This window comes from Micromys minutus (assembly GCF_963924665.1).
Source record: "Micromys minutus genome assembly, chromosome: 28".
Classification (NCBI taxonomy): Eukaryota; Metazoa; Chordata; class Mammalia; order Rodentia; family Muridae; genus Micromys; species Micromys minutus.
In genome coordinates, this window is record NC_137963.1 from 39,801,775 (window position 1) to 39,816,219 (window position 14,445).

General features: G+C 51.8%; 1 protein-coding gene across 2 annotated transcripts; it reads right to left on the reverse strand.

Moving 5' to 3' along the window:
- Window positions 1–2,910: 2,910 nt before the first annotated feature.
- DNAJB5 (DnaJ heat shock protein family (Hsp40) member B5) lies at window positions 2,911–11,174 on the reverse strand. 2 transcript variants are annotated; one of them, XM_080940016.1, is made up of 4 exons: window positions 11,084–11,174; window positions 7,855–8,099; window positions 4,456–5,057; window positions 2,911–4,314 (listed from the first exon to the last, which is right to left on the reverse strand). In XM_080940016.1, exons 2-4 carry the CDS (start codon window positions 8,063–8,065, stop codon window positions 4,081–4,083), a joined length of 1,047 nt encoding a protein of 348 aa, XP_080796142.1. In that variant the 5' UTR covers window positions 8,066–8,099; window positions 11,084–11,174; the 3' UTR covers window positions 2,911–4,080. The 2 variants fall into 2 exon arrangements, with proteins under 2 accessions (XP_080796142.1, XP_080796143.1); XM_080940017.1 differs by lacking the exon at window positions 11,084–11,174 and adding an exon at window positions 10,373–10,619.
- Between the last annotated feature and the right edge of the window lie 3,271 nt (window positions 11,175–14,445).

Below are 14,445 nucleotides of genomic sequence, written 5' to 3' on the forward strand. Positions count from 1 at the left end.
ATCTGTGTGTGCCATTTAACTTTTTAACAAACACCCTGAGAGTACCGGGGCCATTTCGTTATCCATCACAGCCTCCAAATGTTCATCCGCTGGGTTTTCTCCCAGTGAGGCCAGAGTTGCATGTGAATCTTGTCAATGAAACCATGTGTTGGCCTTTTTTCGGCTCCTGGATCTGTAACTGTTCACATGTAGCAGACACGGGATGTTGCCTCCTGAGGGGCTCAGCGATCTTGGTCTCGGCCCTTTTGATTGATGTGGGGGTTTCATCCCAGCACAGTTGTGAGAGTGAGCACACCTTGGTGAAACCCTTGTTGTCATGATTCTTCTCCTTTCTTGTCCTTCAGCATCAGTGCAAAGGAAAGAATGCACGGCAAATGTACATTTATTGCTAAGGGTCTACCTGCTCAGCTCAGAGTTCCCAAGGGTTAACTTAATTCACTATTTTCAGGGCTCACAGTCTTTAAGAATGTTTATTGCTAGAACTGATTTCTGTCAGCAAAACACATCTCAATGAGGAAATTAAAGAAATCAGCAACCACAATACCAGCTTTCTGGTTCTGCTTATCCCTGAAAATGAAGAACTACAGAGCTGAGGAATTTCCACCAGGGGGAAGTGTAACATGCAAGAGAACAAACATTCCAAGACTGGCTTTCTGAATCTTGATTTTGGACAAATTTAACCTCCCTGAGGCTCAGATTCCTCCCTTGAGATACTCTTGGCCTGTGTCCCTTACAGCATGTTTACAAAGGGCATATGGGATAATGGACAAGAAAATACTTTGAAATATACAATATTATTGTATAACTGAGCTCATTAGTTATTAATGGCCAATCCAGTCCCCCCAGTGCTTCCCACAAAAGACTGTTTCAGTCAGCTTCTGTACTTTTGCTTGCTCCATCCCCATCACATGTGACTGAGCTTTGGAAAGAGCTTACCAGAGAACAACTCATGAAATTAAGGACTGGCTTGCTCTTGGGACCAGGTGGAGATGGAGGTTGGTACTCCTGAGTGTTTTCTGTACCCTTCTTCCTAGCATGTCCCATGCCAGCGAAGAGCCCTAGTGCAGATGGGATTGAGGTGAGGGGTGGAGGTGAGTGTCTCAGAGAATTTATGAAAGAATATTGTTACTGTGAGTTAGTGATGGGAGAACGTGAGGCCTGTGAGTTCTGCCTGTCCCTATTCTGCCTGTCTGCAGCAGGTATTTTCTGCTGCTTTGCAGCCATCTGGGAAAGATTCTTGGTGAAGGCAGCTTGTCACAAGTTACCTGCCGGGAGGATCTGATGAAAGGGGGTAGATGCTGCCCCATTGTTTGGGGAGTTAGGAAAGAAGCTGCTTCTGCAATGTTTCCAGGCTCCCACATTCCTCTGCTTCTGCAGTGTCCCACAGGCTCTCACAGTTCCACCACCTGACTTCTTTGTGTGAACCTGTTCAACACTAGCCAGATACACACAATAGAAACCATATAAATGTACCAGCTCTGGAGGTCTGGGGATCCCAGACCCCGCTTCCCATGCTAGGTCTACCTCTGCCTTCAGTTAGTGGCTTCCCTACTCCTCTTTCCTCAGTGTGAGAACCTACCTCTGTCACAAAGTAACAGGGTCTTCAACAGCAGCTTATCTTGCCTCAGCCTGGTTTCTAGGATCTCAGGGACCCATGGGCCTAGAAGAGTATGTTCAGTGCAGACATGAAGACAGGACAGTTTCCTAGGTCCTGCATGTCCACAGAGGCCAGAAGAGAGCTCTGGTCCAGGACACCCAGATCCTGAGGCTTTAGGTCTCAGGAAGACACAAGATAATATTTAACCCCAAATGAGTGATACCACTCTAGAATTCCCAATGCAGAAGATGAAGGGGTAGGATTATGTAGGGTGGGACTCACCCATAGCAGACATCTTTGTGAACCAGATTCCCTGGTTTGAGAGTAGAAGGAAGAGCCTCTCACAGGAAATGCATTAGGTCACAGGGCAGGATGAAGAGTGTTTGGTCCTGAGAAGCCCAGGGTCAACCTGTGTGGAGCCAGGCCCAGCAGAGGGCAGACATCCTTGTGTCCTCAAGGCTGTCTGGGGACTCTCTTCAGCAGTGTGGCTGGCATACTCGAAGGTGGCCAGTTTTTTAACCCAGGGTTCCTTTCTACTCAGACCCAAGAGGAAAAGGCAGGCACCTTGTACAATATTAGAATTGTCTAGCAGGGACAGGCAGGTGAGATACCAGGACCGACAACCCCAGAAAATGGTGTGGATCAAGGAACATGAACTGTATTTAGTGCCTATCAGGAAGCCCAGGTCCCCAGCCAGGCCCTGTCAGCATGCTCTAGCTACATTCTTTGTGCCCAAACTTTAAACATTTTTTTAATATATATTTTTTTATTATTTGTGTGTGTATGAGTGCAGATTCTTAGGGAGGCTGGACTTGTTGGATTCACTTGAGCAGTTGTGAGCTGCCTGATGTGTGTCCTGGGAACTGAACTCGGCTTCTCTGTAAGAACAGGAAGTGCTCTTAACTGCTGAGTGATTTCTCCAGCCCACTTGGTGGCCAAGCTTTGTTTTTGGGAGTGTGCCTATTCTCACCAGGCAGAAAGTCTTCTATCTCCTCCAAGGAATAAAGTGTTTCTGATTCAGAGAGACACTTGGACAATGTTAGATCTTGTGCTGACAGCTTCTGAAGAGCCCAGCTCTCCCCGAAATCAAGGGTATCTTCTTCACAAACACCTGGGCTGTGGCTTCTAGCTTTGTTGTTTGGGGTATATGTTCTGGAATTCTAAGAAGTCAGAGATTACAGGAAGAAGGGGTGAGCATCAGCATATACTGAGGTTGCTTGACTTTCCTGTGGTGATCAGGGCCCTGGAAGGAGGCTGACGGTGCTACTGTATTCCTGCCTGCACCCAGGGTTACTGCTTCTGCTCAGAGGCCGTATTTTTAAAATACTTTATTTTTTTTCATAATACTGTCATTACAAAAAATACAAAAAACTACTATAAAAACATTCAGGGGCTTGTCAAAGTGAGAAAACCTAAAGACCCCACCCCAGGACCAACTGAAGCAGTTTCCTCCCAGCTCCTTCAATATTCAACTTTCATACAAATGTGGGAGTGGGGTGGGGTGGGGGTCACACAGGCAGAGAGAGGCGGGAAATTTCCGACATAGCCTCCAAGAGAAGTAAGAAATAAGTAGCTTCACATATCACAAAAGTGGGGCTTGGAAGTTTGGGGTGGCTAGGCCCTGAGTTCAGAGATATGGGGAGAAACCTGTGATCCTGAATCTCTTGGTGGGGAACAGCTGCCACCAATCCCAAAGCCCTTTTCCTTCCTGATGGTGCTGGGAAATGGGCCCTGCCCCACCTCTTAGCTGTGATGGTTCAGCCCCTCTTTTCTTCTTTCCACCCTTGAACACTCCTCAGAGCAGCTGAGGGGGACAGATCCTCCAACTCTGTGGGGTGTAGGCAGGGCAGCTGTTGGGGAGACTCCTAAGCGTTGGCTTACCTCCCTGCCTCAAATGAAAAGTGTCTCGTGCTCAAATGACAGCCTTGTTCACAGGTAACTGAGCATCCCTTCCTATTTCCTGTCCTTTCTTGTCTCCCAGAGAGACACAGACCATTTTGGAGAGTGCTTCATGTACATGAACACTTGTGCAATAGCTTCGGGCACTACAGACATGGGGGTGGGAGTGGGGAGCGGTGTCCTTTCTATCCTCTTTCTCCAGAAACAGGAGGAAGCCAAAGGGAAGGGAGAGGAAAGGGGTTAGCAAGGCTGAGGGAGGAGGACATGCTATGTACAGGCAGGACAAGGGATCTACAGCTCCGAGTAGCTCTCAAGTCACTCCAGCCCCTGCAGTGGAAACTGGATTCAAAGCACGTGACAGAAAATTGACCCCTGGTCTGGGCTAGCTCTCCCCACCGCCCTCCCATTCCCCCAAAGCAGCCCAGCTCTGAAAGGGGTTGTTGGGAACAGGAACATTTCCCGAAAATCAGTGGCTTCTTTGCATTTTAGAAAAGTGCCAATGTCCGGTGGACATCCTGCCGGGTCCACACGAGACTGAGTGTGGGGTATTGCTGTGGTAGGCTCCAGACTGGCCAGGGCGGAGCCTAGGAGCAGGGTAGGTGCTGCTTAAGGATCTGCCGTGTCTGCGGTGTTAATCTGTCTGGGAATCGAACTTTGAACTCAACAATGAGGTCTCCCCGCTGAGTGGGCACCTTGGGGAAGGGAAGTCCTTCCCCTCGGAGTCTTTTCACGGTGCCTGGCTTAATAACATCATTGCAGGGTAAAGGGATCACTCGGCCATCAATGGTGGGAATGTTCACGGTGCAGCCACACAGCGCCTGGAAAAAGTAAGGCAGAGTGAGAAAAACGGAGGCAAATGATTCACATGGGAAAAGAACATGGCCGGCAGGAAGGAAATACTTCCTATCACCCTCCAACAGACAGACAGACATGAACACAAGCACATACATACACCCCACCTCCTTGAGGCTGATGAGTGCACTGTAGAGCACGTTGGTGCCATCTCGGCGGAAGTGTGCATGAGGCTTGTCTTTTAGCACGAAGACAATGTCGGCTGGGATGTTGTCAGGTGTGGCATCACCCTCTTTGGGGAAGGTAATCTTGGTACCTTCCTTCCAGCCGCGTTTGATAACAATGTGCAGGATTTTGTCCTCGGTGCGCACAGTTCGCCCGTCAGGGTTAAGGCGCCGCCTTGTGATCTTCATGCGCTTGGTGGAGCCATGGTAGATCTCCTCCAGGGACACCCGCAGCTCATGCACCACTGGGGGGTCCTGTACCTTGCGCCGGGGGTACAGTGGTTCTGGGGCTCGCCTTGGACCCCTACTCAGCCCATTGAAGCCAAAGCGGCCAAAGGCACCAAATGGGTCCTCATCTTCATCCACATCCATGTCATCTGGGTCAAAGCCACTGAAGGGCCGAGTGGAGCGGCTGCTGGCAAAGAAGATATCGAAGGGGTTGGAGCCACCAAAGAAGGAAGCAAAGGTGGCATGAGGGTCCCCATGAAAGGTGTAGTGAAAGGAGCCACTGGAGCCACCTGATGTCCCACCGCCGGTCTTGAGGCCTAAAGGGGAGGAGAAGTTAGGGGCAATGTCGCTCATCCTCACCCCATCCCAGTCTTTTCCCTCTGCCTGCTAAACTGTTGGTTCATGGGCCCAGAGAAAGAAGCAATCTTTAACCCCCACAGAGAGGAAGGCTTTGAACAAGATTAATTTCTACTCCATTGAATGTGTACGTGGCGTGGTGTTACATGTCTGTAATCTCAATACTGTGAAGTCTGGGTGGGAGGGCTGTACCTGAGACCTTGTCTGGAATTCAAACCAAAACAAGCTGCATCTTGAGAGTCCATCAAGCCGAGTTAACCAATAAATGTGAAGGCCAGGACCAGGAGACTTAGAAGATGAGACTTAGATTATGTAATTCTTTCCACTAACAGTCCAAAGATAGCTCATAAAGGTTAGGTTGTTGGCCTCATATTACATGACAGGCCACTGCTGACTCCCAAATCTCTACTTTCCAAGACACATAGGGCTGGAGACAGACAGAGTTTGACCACAGAGGAAGGTAGTCAGTGCGCTGTCTTGAATTAAGTGTGGACACAGGTTAGAAGGAAGCCCCACTTTGACTCTGCTTCAGCTTTCCCCACATCCTGCTCAAACTGGAAATCGAGAGTTCTCAAAAAAAAAAAAAAAAAAAAAAAAAAAAAAAAAAAAAAAAGAAAAAAAGAAAAAGGAAAAACAAGAAAACTCATTGGCATGGAAATGAGGATTTTTTTTTCATATTGTACAGCTTCAGGGACCGTCATTCATATATTGTACAGACAGACTAATAATGGACCAGCTCCCAGAGTAGCCCACACCAGCCCTGCACCCCACATTCAATGTGAAGCAAGCATTAGTCAATGGCACCATGCAAGGGCTGACCCCAGCTGCTCCCTGGATGGCACTGTCACGGTGGGTGTTTGATGGAGTGGTAGGAAGTGTGTAGACGGGATTAACACAGGCTGATGAGAATATATAGATCCAGGGGTGGGGCACTGAGGCTCGTTAGTTATTTAGTGCTGCTGGGGTGGGGCCTAGGGTACGGTGACTCTCTAGACAAGTACTCTGGTACTAGGCTACATGCTTAGCCTTCTCTGAGGTCTTTTATCTAAAATTTCACTTGGCCTTGGGAACCTGGGCTTAAATGACTTTCTTATTTCATGGGACCACAAGGACAGATTTAGGTTTCCTTAGAGAGGCCATGTAAATGGTAGGCACTCAGGGACTTGTGGCAGCTGCCTCTTAAACCTCTCCTAAGATTTAGGGGTTCCATTTTTTTCTCCCTGTTGAAGGGCAGCCATAAAGCAAGTATAAGAAGCTAGGCAGAGCTTGGTGAGAGAGAGCAGGAGGCTGGATTGGTGACAACGGCTAATTCTCACTGTAGGGATTCCTGCTCCACCACCCACCCCACTTCAAGCAGGGGACAACTTGTCCCAAGCCAAGCCAGTGCTGCACAGACTCTGTGTACAATGATTCTGGCTGGCTGTTGAAGAGGCAGAGTGGCTAGCAATATGAAGGTTGCTTTTCTCTCCTCCAGCCCCAGAGGTTTTCCGTGGGCCACAGTGCACTTGCTCTACACCAGAACTCAGAGTCTAGGCCTAGGGTCCAAGTCTGAGTGTTGCCTTCACTTGGGGTTGGTATCGATTGAGGTGGGGGAGGGGAAGTTTTTGGGCTAGGGGAAGGGGTGAATGCAGTTCTGAGACCAGCCACATGGAGGTGTGGTGCTTGAGCTGTCCCTTCTTTCCCACTCCCAATTAAGCTGGAATGCCTGGGATTTGAGCGGGTTCCTGGTCTCTCTGAGAATTGACAAGTGTGGGAATAGTCAGGAAAATGAGATGAGCTCGCAGCATGGAGACTAAAGGGGGTGGGGGCTGGGAAGATGAGACACAGGGAGGAGAGGGGCAGAGATGAACAGGACACAAAGAGGGAGCACAAAGGACATTCTCTTGAGCCCCTGCACTTGTTCAGGTATTCCGACAGTAGGCTGGGGGAAATGAGGGGACAATGTGAAAGAGCGGAGGATGTCGTTAGGAGGAAGGACAGTCCCAGGAAGGAGAGTCCTCAGCTGTGACAATGTCTCTTAATATAGCCTGACAGGTGCCTATGGCTGGCGGGCGGTGGCAGGCGCCCCGAGGGGCAGGCCCAGATTTAGCAGCTACATCATGCCTGTGGGATGTGCTGGGAGGAGCCACCCTCTTAGAGGCTTTATTTGGGTCTTTCCTGCTGCCCGCCCTGTGCATGGCCACCAGCTGCCCTAGGGAAAGGGTAAGATGCCAGCGACATCTCCCCTTCCACTCCTGGATCCTTGCCACTTCCTCTGGGAGGCAAATCTCTGTTCTGCTGGCCTAAGTGGGATTGGGGGATGGAGGCAGCACCATTTCCACTCAGAATTCGAGTAGTTAATTCGCTGGCTATTCAAGGGCCAGACTTTTATGCTGATGAATGTAAATGTTGTCCTCAGAGAGTCACAGGCTCTCTCTCTCTCTCTCTCTCTCTCTCTCTCTCTCTCTCTCTCTCTCTCTCTCTCCAACCTTTCTGATCAGCCAATGAAGCAGCAGGGACTTCAGGCAGGACTAATAAGGCTGGGAAGGGAAGAAGGTGGGAGGAAGGGGAGGGGAAGGCCTTTGGCAAGGTCTCCAGGCCTCTCTAGGGCCAGAAGGGAACAAGGGAGGGAGAAGAGAGTAGTGGGGAGGAGAGCGAGTTGGGGCCAGGTAGTGAGGAAGCTGCTCTAAGGAAACTTGCCTCCTTAGCCCTGCTATGAGAACTGATTTGCCCAGGACTCCAGATGAGCACAGCAGTCTGGCTGTTCTGTCACCTTACCTTCCTCCCCATACTGGTCATACAGGCTCCGTTTCTTAGGGTCACTCAGCACATCATAGGCCTCAGCAATCTCCTTAAACTTCTCCTCAGCGTTGGGTTCTTTGTTCTTGTCTGGGTGGTACTTCAAGGCCATCTTCCGATAGGCTTTCTTGATCTCATCCTCGTTGGCCCCAGACGGGATTCCAAGAATCTTGTAATAATCTTTTCCCATCACAGCCACTGGACCGGTGCTGGGCTCCTTGTTTCTGAAAGAACCCAGGGCCAGTCTTTGATGCTCTGTTCTCTACAGCCCAGCCCCACTCCTGATGATCCTGCAATCCTTAAATGATTCTCTGTATGACCTTCAGTAGGTCATGCCTATTCGCTGGGCCTCTGTCTCCCCATCTGTAAAATGAAAGTTTTGGGCTAGATGGTGTGACATGGACCATTCCATGATTCCTTTCTCAGCTTCTGGCAGAAGATGGTGGCTTCTTCAGCCACTTCTTGGGGCTAGGCAGAGGCCCAGGCCCTCGGGCCAGCCTGAGGACCCCTGAAGGCCCTTCTGAGTAAATGGCACTGTGGACTGACACACAGAGAAGCTGGCGAAGGTCACTGCACTGAGTGAGGTCACCTGAGCTTCATAGTCTCTCCTACGCCACACCTCAGGCATGATGCCCAGGCTGAGGACAGCTGGGGCAGTAGCCCAGGAGGGGGAACAGGCTCCAGACTCCAGCCAGCCGAATTGGCATATGAGAGTTTGGAGTCTTTTCTGCCATGGGGACCCCAGATCCCTCTGCCCTTGCCCCTCAGACTATGCCAAGCTTCACATGTGACACAGAATGACTCACAGCCTTTGGAAACTGCTGCTTTTAACACCCTCATTAGCAGGGGACACTGTCTTCCCCCAGCCAGGCTAACAGTTGCCTTTACTCATTCCTCAGTATTTGAACACTGAAGTGTGACTGCTTGTCTGTGCTGCCTAAGCACCAAAGGCAGTGAATAAAAGCATCAGAGAAAAGGCCTTCTTACGCCTAGGTGCCAGGAGACAGATGGACACTAACCTCATGTCCCAAATACCTTTGCTGCAAGCCCCTCCTCAACCTACCCTTACATTTTAGGATCTGACTCCATGCTAGGCTTATACTCCCAAGTGGGGTTCAAGAACACCAAGCCAGGGCTCTTACACTCTAACCTGCTCCCATCAATGTGGAGGACACGAAGGAGTGGCCACATGTCACCCCTTAGCCTTTTAGAGGTGTAGCCAATCCTTGTTAAAACAGGGAGAACCAGAGTCTTTCTAACAATGTCCTGCTTTTCTGCCCCTGACTACTTCATGGTAGTAAAGTGGACAAGGTGCCCTGGTAGGAGTGACGGCTGTGACAGTTAAGGGGACCCAGGTAGGCAGGGAGAGTGACCTTAGCTCCTGCCTGCTGCAGGTGGCTACATTGACTCATGGCACGGGGAGTCACCTCACTCTGACAAAGAGAAGGCACTATAAAGGCGGGCACTCCCCCATTTCCCCACACCAGCATGTCACGCCTGTGGGGGAGACTGGAGTTGGGGGAGGCAGAGAAGAAAGAGCATCTGGAGGAGGGCAGCCATTTTCGGAAACGGCATTAAAAGCAGTCTGAGAGGGAGATGGGGTGGTCTGCCATCTTTGCCTCAGCCCACACTTTCTTTCTCCCAGGACTGAAAGAAACCTAGAACAGCAACAGGGAGCTCCAGCAGCTCCTGGGCAGAGGGCAAGCGGCACAGCTTACCAGACCCACCTTTTGTGGCCCTCCATTACCTCTCTGGCGCCCACCTGCTAGCTGTTCTAGACCCATCATTCCCTTGCCTCCACAGACACAGGGCACACTCAGGACCTGCCTCCTTTCCCTCCTTTCCACCCTCCTTCCCTCTCCCTCCCCACAAGCCACGTGGTAGGATGACAAAGGAGCCCCAAGGCATGGCTCTGCCTTTGATGAGGGATGAGTATGTCAAGGTAAAGCTAGGGATGAAAAAAAAAATGAGGACAGATAGCAAGAGGGATCGTCAAGTACAGGGAGGAGAGGGGATGAGAGATGACAAAAAGAAAAGGTGGAAGAGGACCACAGATGGGTGGAGAGGGAGAATGGAGGAGCTGAGACATGTTGGAGGTATTTGTGGAAACATGAGTTTGAGAAAGCTGAATGACATGAGATCTGATTCACTCAAAAGTACAGGTGAGGTCAGGGGGATTCATGCACACAGCAGGAGATGAGGGTGAGGGGAGGGAGGGAGGGACCAGGCAGGGAATGGCTGGCGTGGAGGGTCTGACTTGCCATGGGTATGAATGCCCTTCTCAGGAGGGACTTACCGAAACTTTACAAACCCATTCAGCGTCCACGCTCGAAGTTTTAAGGGCTCCAGCTGAATTTTAAACATCAAGCTGGCTAAGAAGTCTTCTCCCCAGAAGTGTGGGAAGCTCCGGAAAGCTCCTCGAGCCTGCAGTGGGGGTGTTGCTGGGGGTGGGCAGGACAGCACTGTGCGCTTAAACATGCCCAGCCAAGCCCCTCACCTCTGATCGCTCCACCGGAGCCTGCTTGGGACGCTCCTCAGATTCCTACAGGCCGTGGCCCCGCAAGGCCTGTCTCCTGCCCCAGGAGCTGGACCTGATCCCAGGTGTGGAGTGCAGTGAGAGGGTCCAGCGGCCACCTGCTCTCAGGTACGGCAGTGTCTGGCTGAATGATGTGAGCGCCTGTACGGCTGTGTGACAGTGAGGCTGGAAGTGCCAGTGTGTAGTTGTTGAGTGGCAGCGTGTGTACCTGTGACAGGTGTGATAGTGAGAGGCTGAGAGTCAGTGAGATCCTCTCGCCTGTCTGGGGAGGACCCAAGCCCAATCCCCAAGAACCTACTCAATGAAGTCACTGACGGGGAGTCTCCTCCCCCGCAGATGGGCGGAGAGAGGCGGGGCAGAGCCGAGCCTGGCCGGGACAAAAGGCGCGGCAGGGAGAGGAAGGAAGGGGGTTCGCGCGGGGGAGGGGGTCGGTGATGTCACCCCAGCTGGCTGGCTGGCCTGCTCAGAAACGCCTCCGCCCGGCGCAACCCAATCCGACCCGACCCAACCCTGCCCTTGTCGCAGACACCCAGCCGACCCCGAGTTCCCAGGCCCCTCACCCTTATGGCAGAGGAGACTTAAGGGCCCACGGTGTCTCAACCCCCCACACCAGGACCTGTCTTTTCGACGCCCCACTCCCGGGACCCCCAAGTCCTCGTTCAGCGCCCTCACCGGTGAGGAGCTGCGGGCGCCGCCGCGGTCCTTCTATCAGCCGCTGCCCCCTCCCCCGGCTCCGGCTCCGCCGCCTCCTCTCGGGACAGGAGTCGCCTGCCCGCCGGCCGCAGACAGCGGGACCGGGAGCCCGCCCCCACGGCTCCGCCTCCGCGCTTCCCATTGCACAGTCTGCCTGTCACTCAGCTCAAACTCTGCTGTGATTGGATAGCTCTCAACGAGCGTCCGGGCGATAGCCACCTCTTCTCCGCCCCTGTCACCCGGCCACACGCGCACACATTCCGGGCAGTGATTGGTGTGGGTGTGATTGGTGCCCTCTGGGATCAATCAACCACACCTCTTCTCCATCTCGTCGTGTTATTGGTGAAAAGGACATAGGGAGGCAACTCCAGGCGCCCTTTGATTTTATTGGCTGGTCCCTGTGACTTCGACCAGTGGGGGCAACTATATTAGTCCAGTCTCCAGTATGAGAAGGTGGGACATTCTGGCCACCGCCTGAGTCCAAGAAGCACCTTCTGGAACTAGTGCAACCTCAAAGACAACCTAAAAGGAAAACTGCACTCATAAGTTGGCGGTGACACTAGGCATTCTTCTTTTCTTCCTTTAGGAGAGTCGAAAGAGAGAGAGAAAGAGATTAGTGCACTTTGGGGAGGTGTAGTCTCTAGACTAGTGCCAAAAGCTCAACCCTGCTTACCCGTCTTCTATCAAATTGTGAGCCGACGTGACCTGGCCTGGTTTAGTTTTACCTTATCTTGACCTGGGATTGAACTGACATGGTTTAACTGTAACACAAAACCGACCCGGACAGGCCTGACATTCTAAGTGTCCTGTGATTACCTCTGCAGCAGTGACTGGTAACGCCTTCGTGGGTCTCTAGCCAGGACCCCCCCCACCCCAATCTTTGGTGCTTTCATGCCAGCTCGCTTAGGAGCAGTGGCTTCTCAGCCACTTGGAGTCCACAGTGTCCAGTACAGACTTTTTATAAACTAACCTTCCATCTTCTCCTCACCGCACCCCCTCCTCACTATTCTTTTTCTTACCCCTGTGACGTCTGGTCTTCCCTCACCCCAAATTTCTGTCCTGTTCTGTATCTTTCTTAACTCCCCACCCCCCCTTTTGTCTTAATTCTGAATTCATCTGTTTCCGTGGTCTGTAATATCACAGTTCATAGTTCTCCCTTTAATCTCTTACCCCAGCTTCTCATGATTCTCGTTCTTACCACCCTCATACACTGTCTCTGACCCTCCCCAGCCCCCTAGTAAATCATTAAATCTCAGCCCCAGTGTCCCCGATACTCAGAGCAGGCGGGACTGCGGAGGCGGTCGCCAGCGGAAGCCGCCGCTCCAGCAGACACCGAGCTTGGCGCCCACGTTACTGTCTCCCAGGCCCATCTGTGCTGGAGGGAGCGGGGGTGGGAGGGGGTAATCTGGGGGTGAAGAGGGGGAGGGGGTTCTTAGGAGATTTGGTGACAAAGGCCTGAGAAAATTCTCTCACCTTATTCTTTTCCAGTCCCCAGAGACAGGTTTATGTCTATGAGGCCATGAAAAGCAGTTCGAACTGGAAACTGAGGCTTGACGTACCTAGACCCCAGAATAGAGCAGAAGAGGGGTCTGGGGGTTTGGGGGACAAGTTCTACATATTCTTAACCTGTCTCTTTCCTGTGTTCCACATAGACTCCCAAGTGTAAAGGAATTTGAGCTTAAAGTAGGAAAAGGAACTAGGGTGTTGGACAGAGGCGTGAGGAAGCAGGTGTGGAGCCATCGGTATGGGGACTAGCAGGTATCTGGTTGAAGGAGATGGGACGGGGCTGCTAAGGGGGCCATAAGATGGGGTGGGAGGCAAACAGGGTGGGTGAGAGGGAAGCAGAGGGAGAGGGAAGGGATGAGGCCGTGGTGACTGTGGTGTGGTAGGGACATGGGAGTCCTGGGAAGAGGTGGTCCGGGAATGGTACTAGCCCCAGTGATTTGGGGGCTTCCACTATCCTTCCTCCTGATGTGAGGGGCCCCAGCTGTGTTCCTTCCTAATTCTAGGCCTGTCTCTTGCTGCTCCAGGCCTTACCCATGAGCCTTCACCTTGCTCGTCATCCTGAACGTCAGGGACTGGAGGTTTGTGTCCTTGAGAGTGGTGACCCCAACTCCATTGTCTGCCAGGATTACTATTGTTGCCTTTTGTCCTACTTTCTAGGACATCTGAGCCAGCATAGGCTGTAAGAATGGGAGTGTTGAAGCCAGTCAGCCTGTTGACCTTTCCAGGGCACACCTCATTTGTTCTGGGCAAATGGGCTAAGCAATAGTAGAAGAAGCTCTTGGGGTTTTTCTGAGGGTTAATTAAGGTGACACCTGTAATAGTCTTTGTTCTGAGCATAGCGCTCGATTAATGTGAATGACATTGACTCTCACCGTGTGTTCAGGGCCATCTGGCTGAGTGAGTGTCACTAGAAGTGTGTGTCTCTGATTGGGATTGTTATAATCATGAGTCCCTTTGTAAGCAGGTGTCTGTCTAAGTATTAGTATGCCTGATTCTGTGCTTGCTATAGGTGTGGTGACTTTGTGTCAGCACACACGTATGATTAAATACATGGCTGTGTAGGCATTTGACTCCATGATGAAGGGGGAGGGAAGTATGGGGCTATTGGCACCATTTCTGCCTGTGTATGTATGCATCTGTGACCATGTTGGCTCCAGACACCTCCGCTTGTCCTCCCTCTTCATGGAGACGTCATAACCCTGGGTGCCCCTCATTTCCTCACCCCGAGGGAACCGGAACCTGTGGGCAGGGGTGGGGGTGGGTGCCAGTGAGGAGGTGTTCAAGCAGGAGCACATGTTCCCTCACAGACTGTGTATGGGAGGGGGAGCCCCTATCTTGCACACATCCCAAATCCTTCAGAGGAAGTGCTTCCCCCCTCAGCCTGTTCCTAGTTCCCTGTCTTGTCACCATGGCAGCAGTTGCCAGGGGCTCTCATGGTTGCTAAGATCTGGGTGTGGGAGGATGCCAGGCCCTGTTGCTAGTAGAAACAGAATCCGGGAGTCAAGGAAGACTACCCCCACAGCTGCCAGCTCTATACAACGACAGCATCGGCTTTTGGGCTGCCTCTTTTCCCAAACTGAACCCATGATTTGTATGTGGCAGTATGGTGCATGGAGAAGCTTTAACACGAAGCTGGGGCTGTGACACCTTCTGAGGAGAAAAGAGGGTCCTCAGTCTGTCTATCACCACTTGTAAAGCCAGCAACTCCCAAGAAACCAGAGGCTGCTTATTCTGTCTCCCATCTCTCCTGGTCCCCTGGGTGGCATTCATGGTTAGAGTTCCTCGGTGACTGGATAATCATCTCTTGATGTTGCACCTGGGCATAGGAATTCTGC

Bases quoted from the DNA above. Each gene is read 5' to 3' on its own strand.
- DNAJB5 (XM_080940016.1), bottom strand. From the start codon at position 8,065: ATGGGAAAAGATTATTACAAGATTCTTGGAATCCCGTCTGGGGCCAAC. The intron at 5,058-7,854 runs GTAAGGTGACAG...CCTCCCCTTTAG, and splicing joins TGACCAGTATGGGGAGGAAG to GCCTCAAGACCGGCGGTGGG. The intron at 4,315-4,455 runs GTGGGGTGTATG...TACTTTTTCCAG, and splicing joins CACTCATCAGCCTCAAGGAG to GCGCTGTGTGGCTGCACCGT.